Consider the following 9410-nt stretch of genomic DNA (forward strand, 5'->3'; position numbering starts at 1 on the left):
CGGGGCTGCCCCGGGAGCCAGGCCGCTGGCGCAGGAGCCCTTCGGGGCTGGCGCCCCAGCAGAGGTACATCCCGCTCGCGCGCCGGGCCTCCAGGGCTGTGCGCGCCTCCCCGGAACGACTCGCCAAAGTTAGAGACCGCTGTGTGCCGATTTGCCTGCCGGAAACCAGGAGACTAGGGAGCAGCAGCCTGCGTCTGATAACACCAGAATCCAAATACCCCCGTCGCTCCGCAGCACCGCCCTGGCATCCTTAGTCATCTCGTGCTCCTGCCAATAGCTTGTGGGGATCAAACGTGAGCACCGAGTGTTGAGGAAGAGAGAGGGACTCCAGCGGAAGAGCCCCAGGGTGTACTTACATACTAGCTAAGCCATTCAGGAGCTGTGTGACTTTGGGCAAGTTACCTAAGGAATCAGTGCCTCAGCTACCATGTCAATGAAAATGTGGACAGTAATGAAGCAAATCTAATGTTAGGGTAATTTAACACACACAAATACATAATGCTAGAATAATGCCTAGGATGCTTAATAAAAGCATCTGAAGCATTTTCTAGGCTTTTTTTTTTTTTTTTTGGCACTGGGAATGCAAAATCCTCCTGGTATTAACGTTCTGTTTATAAACTGGTAAATAGTATAATGTCAAGTGACAACATGAAGAAATAGAACACAGTAAAGTAATAGAGGGTGGGGTCAGAAGGAAGTTGTATTTTTTAAATACTTGTTTCTTTATTAAGGCTTATTTATTTTGAGAGAGAAAGAGACAGACAGACAGACTGCATGAGTAGGGGAAGGGCAGAGAGAAAGGAGGAGAGCAAGAAGCCCAAGCAGGTTCAGCACTGTCAGCACAGAGTTCAAGTGCTTGAATTGACAACCATGAATGAGATCATGACCTGAGCCGGAATCAAGAGTGAAGCTTAACCAACTGAGCCACCCAGGTGCCCTGGAACTTGTATTTTTTGATAAGATTTCAGAGAACACTTCTCTGATGAAGTAACATTTGCACAGGGAGCTCAGGGCACATGGGAACATGAGGGAATGAATCATGTTCACATCTAATGGCAGAGGGTGAAGGAAAGCAGTTGGAAGGTTTTGAAGAGAGAAGTGACATGATCTGACGTTAGTTTTAGAAGATTCATTCTGAGTGCCGTGTAGAATACAATGGAACAAAAATGAAAGTGGAAAAGCCAGTTAGGAGAAGCTGCTGTTGGAAGGATGACCTTGGGAGGAAGGCAGTACCCTAGAAGTGAGGAGAGAAGAAATGAACACATTCAAGATGCTTTGAAAGAGTCCACAGATTTGCTGACAGGTTGGAGGAAGGAGAAGAGAAAAAAAGAAAGGGATGAGGATTATTCCAAGGTTGGTCTGAACAGCTGGGTAAACGTTGGTTCCCTTTCTTGGGATGGGGAAACCTGAAGGAGGCTTCAGTTTGGGCGGGTGGATCAGGAGTCCAGTCTGGTAATAACTGTGGGATGCTTGTTCTAGAAGGAGGCAAAAAGATTAACCCCTTTGGAGTTGTGCAGAGAAGTCAGGGTAGAGTCATAAGAGAGTTCTCAGTGTAGAAATAGAAAGGGTACTTAAAGCCAGATGGGGGGTTGAGATCACTTAGTGGGAGGTGAATGTGGCTAGCCTAGAACAGAGGATGGATCCTAGAAGGAAAACCAGGAAGGGTGGTTATACTAAGCAGGCAACAAACAAGGGAATGATCATCTTTTTTCAAAAAAAATTTTTTTAATGTTTTTTAATGTTTTATTTTTGAGAGAGAGAGAGACAGAGTGAGCAAGGGAGGGTCAGAGAGAGGGAGACACAGAATCCAAAACAGGCTTAAGGCTCTGAGCTAGCTGTTAGCACAGACCCTGTCACGGGGCTTGAACCCACGAACTGTGAGATGATCATGTCCTCAGCCAAAGTCGGACGCTTAAACGACTGAACCACCCAGGTGCCCTTAAATTTTTTTTTAATTTTTATTCTTGAGAGGCAGAGAGAGAGAGAGAGAGAGAGACAGAGTGTGAGCAGGGGAGGGGCAGAGAGGGAGACACAGAATCCAAAGCAGCCTCCAGGCTCTGAGCTGTCAGCACAGAGCCCCATGTGGGGCTCAAACCCACGGATGTGAGATCATGACCTGAGCTGAAGTTGGACACTCAACCGACTGAGCCACCCAGGCGCCCCGGGAATGATCACCTTTGATAATTGCTTGTTGAGCAAGATGTGGATTGAGTGTTGACCTTTAGGTGTGGCAAAATAGACATCATTGGTGACTATTAACAGTATTAGCCATCATTGGCATTACTGTTTTAATTTTTTCTTTTTTAAGTTTATGTATTTATTTTGAGAGTGAGAGAGTGCATACATACATGTATGAGCNGGGGGAGGGGTTAGAGAGTGAGGGAGAGAGAATCCCAGGCAGCCTCCAAGCTGTCAGTGAGGAACCCAACTTGGGGCTTGAACGCACGAACAATGAACCGTGAGCTTGTCACCTGAGCTGAAGTCAAACACCCAAAACCGATTGAGCCACCCATGCACCTGCCCCTTATGCATTTCTTAGAAAAAAAAAAAAATCAAGTAGAGAGCTAACATGTATTGTGTCTCCACCACCTCACACAGTGTCTGCCACATAAAAAGTCAATAAAAGTTAGTGAGATAGGTGAATACAATGCAAATTAAACCAATCATACTTTTATTGCTTGAGAAAGAGATAACTAGATAACTCTCAATTCATCTGTGCTCATGAACTTGAGACTAGTAGTTCCATTTATTGAATGTTTACCATGTGTTGGCTATTTTATTTATTTATTTTTTAAAGTTTGTTTATTTTGAGAAAGAGAGACAGAGAGAGAGAGCGTGGGCAGGGGGAAGGGCACAGCGAGAGGAAGAGAGAATTGCAAGCAGGCTCCACACTGTCCGTGCAGAGCCCGATGCATGGCACAAACTCACCAATGGTGAGATCATGACCTGAGCCAAAATCAAGAGTCAGACGCTTAACTGACTGAGCCACCCAGGCGCCCTATGTGTGGGCTATTTGATATCAAGTATCTACTTTAGTTCTTTCAGCAGTTTTTCTCAGTTAAGATTTTTTTGGTTGCAAGTGAAAGAAAATATGACCTAAGCCCATTGAAACAAAAGGGAAATTTACTGTAGATTGCATTATGATCACTCAAAAATATTTGATTTGCCTCTCTGCACTGTGGCTTCAAGCTTGAGCATGTGAATGTGTTCTGGCCAATGACACACAAGCATTGAGTGTCTTCTGGGCGGATGGTTTAAGGGCCAACAGTTATTTACCTACTCTCTTTTTCCTCCATTACAACAACTGCTGATTTTCCAGACAGAGATTAGCTCCATCATCCTGGGTCCCGGACTAGAAACAATAACCTATCAGAGTTGCAGCTAATCTTTGTGGCATAGGTGAGAAATCAGTTTTCGTTGTTGTAGGTGCCTGAGCTTTTGGAAAGTACTTGTTAGTGCATACATAGCCTAACTTAGCCTCTTCTGACATTCACATACTAAAAAGTCCATCTGCGTGGCTGATTTCAGGAATTACTGTCAACAAGGACTTAATGTCAGGGCACCTGCCTGGCATGTGACTTTTGATCTTGGAGTTGTGAGTTTGAGCCCCACATTGGGTGTAGAGATTACTTAAAAATAAGATCCTAAAAGGAAAACAAGGACTTAATGTCCTAATGATTCCATTTCTCTATACCTCTTCTCCTGCTATGAGGGCTTTATCTTCCAGCTCCTTTGAGGTAGCATGAGAGTTTTGACAACTCTAATCTTTATATCCAGGTCCCTGCTTCACATCCTTGGAGAATATGGTATTTAGGTGTGATGCTGTTACATGTCTCCCCCTGAGCCAATTAGGGCTGCCAGAAGATAGAGTCAGTCACTTGGCAGATTTGTCTGCAAGATGGGGATGGAGCCTCACCCCAGCACTTGGTCTGGGAGTGAGGGGTAGGCAGATTCCAAAATGAAAGCTGGGCACGTTGCTGGAAGAAGTGGGGAATAGACGCTAAGGAGCTAAGCAACAAGTATTTTCTGTATCATGTATCAATCATGTAAAATAGATATTGTTCTCATTTTGTGGGTAAGGAATCAGGGATCAAAGTTTTGGTAACTTGCTTGAAGTTCCACCGCATGTAAGTGACAGGATATTAACACTGGTCGATTTGACTAGAAAGCCTATTTAATTTCCACTATAGCACAATCTTTATGGTCTCTGATCTCTCCACAACCATTCCACTAGAAAATGTCAGTTCATCTCATACTCCCTCCCCACTGCAAAATCCTCCCAGAACCAATTAGTTGCTAAAGGATGTGGGCTCAGATGGGCAACATTTCATTTTCTATCCATTTTCTATCTCCACTGCTCATACCCTTCTTCATCTCTTTTACAATGGCATCTCAAATGTCTGTATGTATCTCTAATATCTGGCATCTCTAAATGATCTTGTATGTTCTCTTAAGAGTTATAGGCAGAAAACACAGGTCTGATCATACTACTTAGCATTTTAAAGAGTTGTAGGCCTGTCGCTACAAAAAAGTACATACAGAATCCTTTGTGTATAATTTACGGCCCTGTGTAATCTGCTTGTGACTGACCTTTCCAGCGGCACCTCACCAACAGCTACGGGCATCACACACACATTCCCCCACCCACACACAGGGACTGCTCTCACAGTGAACAACCTGCCTTTTCCTACTTGCTTTTTTCCAGTTCCATGCCTTTGTTCATAATGTATCTTCTGTCTAGAATTTCCTTTTCCCCACTTCTGGGGAAATTTTGTGAAAATATGTATATCTGATATCCTTTTCTGTGAAGTCTTTCAAGGACTGCATAATATCCATTACTCCTCTTCCCAGGCTCCTATATCAAATGGTGCCCTTAGTATACACACACTCCCCAACATGAAACTAATTTCACTCCGTCTTGTTATATTATTCTGTATTTGGCCAACCAACTCTGTGAAAGAACTTAACATCTCTGTAGCCTCACCAAAGCCTAGCAAAGTGTCTGTTATAAATACATGTGAAATACAGTGCCTGGCACTAAATGGGCCCTCAGTGATTATGAACTGAATTCAGTAAGTAAAATCCAGTGGTTAATATATTTCATCTTTACTGAGTACACAAAAGATAATAATTATCACTCACATTAGTATTTACTTTACATTTTCAGAATCCTTCCAGCTCTTTTTACCTCATGTGTCCTCAGAAGCAGAGTGAGTAGGCATGGGCGAGAACACTATTCCTGTTTCACAGATGAAGAATTTAGGCTCAGAGACGTGAAAGTGATTTGTTTCAATTACAGATAAGTGAGTGGAATAGCCCATGGTTCTTTTTTCTGCCACACCATTGTGTCAACGAGCTTCCCTTTCTCAGAGAACACCCAGGGGAAAAAATAGAAAAATAATAAAAATTGACTGTCATATGTTTAAAGGCAATCTTTGAAGATAATTTATACCTAACATCTCCTACCAATAGCCTATTTTTCTTTATTCCCTAACAGTGATTGCTGGAAGACAGGAGATTTGAAAGAAGCAAACGTGGGATAAAGAAAATAGCATTCCCTAACTACCTACACATGTCAGTTTCCCTCACAGTAGGCTTCCTCATGTGAGCTTTGCAACCACCCTGTAAGGTCCACATATGTCCCTCCCATACAGATACGAATAACCCGAGCCTCAGAAAATTCTAGTGATTTGGCCAAGATAAATAATAAGAAAAATGGGAGATCCCAGATTCAAATCACATTTCCTTTCTCCACTGCCTTTCTACCAAACAGCACTTACTCAAAGTGAGGTGAGAAGGATGTTACAAAGAGAATGAGAGAGTATGAGCCTTCAAAAGTTCTTTACAAGCAAACGGGGCTGAGGAAAGATAATAAACCAGTCAGGAGGGGTGAAAACGGGCCTGAAGTCAATCCCCGAGGATCAGAAAGAAGGACATCTGAGAAGAGATAGGGCCACTGCGATTGCATTGCTTTTCTCTGCCATTCTCTTCCTAGGCTCACTTCTTCTTTAACCTTGATGCTTCTCAGTTCAATGTACATCCTCTGTGCTAAGTTAGGACAGCCCTTAGATTGGACATACGGAAAATGGAACACATTCCATAGATTGGTATGTGATTACACTCCAGCTGCCACCCCAGTTACTGACAGGAAGCTCCCTGGCAAATGTCAAGTGGTTCTTCACAAATGGACAAGGCAATTAGGACACCTGGTACAAATCAGTGGGAGGAACAACTGACCTACCTCTCAGAATGGCCCAAATGAACAAGACAAGAAATAACAGGTGTTGGTGAGGATGTGGAGAAAGGGGAACCCTCTTGCACTCTCAGTGGGAATGCAAGCTGGTGCAGCCACCATGCACAACACTATGGAGTTTCCTCAAAAAGTTAAAAATAGAACTACCTCATAATCCAGCAATTGCACTGCTAGGTATTTCCCCAATACAAAAATACTAATTCAAAGGGATATATGCACCCCTATCTTGATAACATATCTACAGTAGCCAAATTATGGAAGCAGCCCAAGTGTCCACTGCCTGATGAAATGAATAAGGAAGATGTGTATATATATGCAAGGGAATATTAGCCATAAAAAAAAGAATGAAATCTTGCCATTTGCAGTGACTTGGATGGAGCTAGAGAGTATTATGCTAAGCAAAATAAGCCAGAGAAATAAAATACCATATAATTTTACTTCTATATGGAATTTAAGAAAGAAAATAAAGGGAAAATGAGAGAGAGAGGGAGAGAGAGAGATGAACCAAGAAATAGACTCTTAATTATAGACAACATATTGATGGTTACAAAGGGGAGGTGGGCATGAGGAATGGGTGAAATAGGTGATGAGAATTAAGTGCTCCACTTGTGATGAGCACTGGGTGTTGTATAGAATTGTTGAATCACTATATTATACACATGAAAATAATATTACACTATATGTTAACTGACTGAAATTTAAATAAAAACTTAAAAAAAACCCAAATAAAAAAACTTACCTACCCAAACCCTGACGTTTCAATCTTCTTAAAAAGGTTTTTTTGTTTTTTGTTTTTTTTGTTTTTTTAGTTTATTTTGAGTGAGAGCTCGAGCATGAGTGGGGAGAGACAGAGAGAGAATATTCCAAGCAGGCTCTGTACTCCCAGTGCAGAGCCTGATGCAGGGCTCGTACCCACAAACTAAACCATGAGATCATGACCTGAGCCAAAGTCAAGAGTCAGACACTTAACTGACTGAGCCACCCAGGCACCCATCTCCTTATAGATAAGAAATGGTAGTTTTGATTTCTAACTCTAGATGGCAGTATTAGTCAACTTGATCTCTTTATTTTTTAATGGTAGCAACCATTTCTCTTAGCAGGCTGATTTATGGTTGACATCTCATCTCTAGAGGTAGTTTTACAATTATTCACAAGGATTTTAATGATTTTCTTTTTCATGCTCATTGGAAGATAGTAATTAGTATTTAAATTACTTAGAAAAAATAAAATGCTGTGCTCACATGTTATACTATTACTGTAATTGTCATTATAACACATTGCATCATTAACACTAGCAATCTCAGAGCGCCAGAACAGAGTCCTGGACTGGGAAGAAAGGGTAAAAGTGCCTCTGAATTCTGGAAATGGTTGCCACTCAAGTCAGGATCTTCAAAACATGTTAGCCAATAACAAATTGAAGGCTGCCCGAGATTTGTTTATGAAACACTGCTTCACTTAATTTGTTAACTTGTGTGAACTAGTGCAGCTTTACCTGTAAATTCGGATTACTTTCAGCTGCATATAAAAAAGCTGTCAAGTAATAGTGGTTTAAATACAGAGTAGTAGTGCTTTAAATACAAATTTCTGTCTCTCACACATAAAAAGCCCTGAGCTAAGGGGCGCTTGGGTGGCTCAGTCAGTTGAGTGACTGACTGTTGATTTTGGCTCAGGTCATGATCCCAGTGTTGTGGGATGGAGCCCTGCATTGGGCTCCCCACTGGACTTGGAGCCTGCTTGGGATTAGCTCTCTCTTTCTCTGGCTCACCACCCCAACCGCCAGGTAAGCAGGCAAGGGCTCATGTGACAGCTCTATCATTTTCCAGGAACTCAGGCACCTTCTATCTGCTTCATTAGAGAACCTAATTTACACACTTCATGTTTCAAGATGACTGCTGGAGTGCTAGCTGTCACAGCTGTATTCTAAGAAGCTTAAAAGGAAGAATGAGGTTGCTTCCCCAAATCCCTTACCACACTTCTGCATGTATCTGATTTACCAAAACTTCACTTGGTTGTTTACAGCATGAGATGCTGTAAAATGTAATTTTTAGCTGAGCACCTTACAACCCCAAATAAATTTGGCTTCTGTTACCAAGGAAAAAGAGAAGATATTAGGTAGCAACATACCCTCTCCATAACCTTCTCCAACAAACTGGAACACAGCTACCCTCACTTGTTTGCTGATTACCTGTGGTTTCTTTTCTTCTCTGACAGAGTGTAACAGCGACTATATTGTCTGAAAAGCCTAAAATATTTCCTGTCTGGCCTTCACAGGGACTGTTAACAGAACTTTGGTTTATTTATTTTTTTAAAACATATTCTTTATGTTTATTTATTTTTGAGAGAGAGAGATAGAGAGGGAGACACAGATCTGAAACAGGCTCCAGGCTCTGAGCTGTCAGCACAGAGCCCAACATGGGGCTTGAACTCACAAACAGCGAGATCATGACCTGAGCCAAAGTTGGATGCTTAACTGACTGAGCCACCCAGGTGCCTCTACAGACCACTGGTTTAGACTGACGCTGGAGAAACAGGGAGAAGAGAGAGCATAGGAGCAGGGACTAGGGTGAGGTGAGTGAGGCACACACCTTGGACACAATATTTATAAGAATGCCAAAAAGCCTAAGTAATCAAGTAACAAATTTAATGGAATATTTCTAAAAATAAAAACTAATACCAAGAAGCCATGATGAAGAAACTATCAAAATTTAAGTGAAGATAGGATCAACAAGAGTGTTTTACTGTGCCATTTCAGAGACTGAGGCACAAGGAAAATCAGTAACCACAGAGATTTTTGGCGCCACCTTAACTTTTGCATGGGAGGCAAGCGCCTCACTCACTGCCCCCTGGTGGTGGCCCTGGTGTTACAGAGGTAATGGGAGGCAGTGAGGATGGATGATGAGGGACAAAATAAGGTGGCAGAAGATATGGAGACTTAGGAGTGGATTTCAGATCTTAGATCTGGGATCTCCAATTTTAAGGGGAAATTTACACTCATTTCACCCAAAGTAAAAGCCAAAGGGCATGTCAGTTGTGCAATCCAGCCACCAGCCCCTCAGCTCTACCCCTTTCCTAAGTACTCTCTTCTTGGTTTCCTTCGCATTAACCAGCTGGACTCCTTACAGTCCTTTCACAAAGTCAGGAACGCTTCACCCTGAGA

General features: G+C 42.3%; 1 protein-coding gene across 1 annotated transcript in view; it reads right to left on the reverse strand.

Moving 5' to 3' along the window:
• HERC6 (HECT and RLD domain containing E3 ubiquitin protein ligase family member 6) overlaps nucleotides 1-258 on the reverse strand; it is a 58422-nt gene extending 58164 nt beyond the window's left edge. The window contains exons 1-2 of the mRNA XM_077765180.1: nucleotides 205-258; nucleotides 69-155 (exon numbers count right to left, since the gene is read on the reverse strand). Coding sequence (XP_077621306.1) covers nucleotides 69-155; nucleotides 205-258 — 141 coding nt within the window. The remainder of the gene's footprint in view (nucleotides 1-68; nucleotides 156-204) is intronic.
• Between the last annotated feature and the right edge of the window lie 9152 nt (nucleotides 259-9410).

The sequence above is a fragment of the Crocuta crocuta genome, unplaced genomic scaffold, assembly GCF_008692635.1.
Source record: "Crocuta crocuta isolate KB4526 unplaced genomic scaffold, BGI_CrCroc_1.0 scaffold134, whole genome shotgun sequence".
NCBI classification, from domain to species: domain Eukaryota; kingdom Metazoa; phylum Chordata; class Mammalia; order Carnivora; family Hyaenidae; genus Crocuta; species Crocuta crocuta.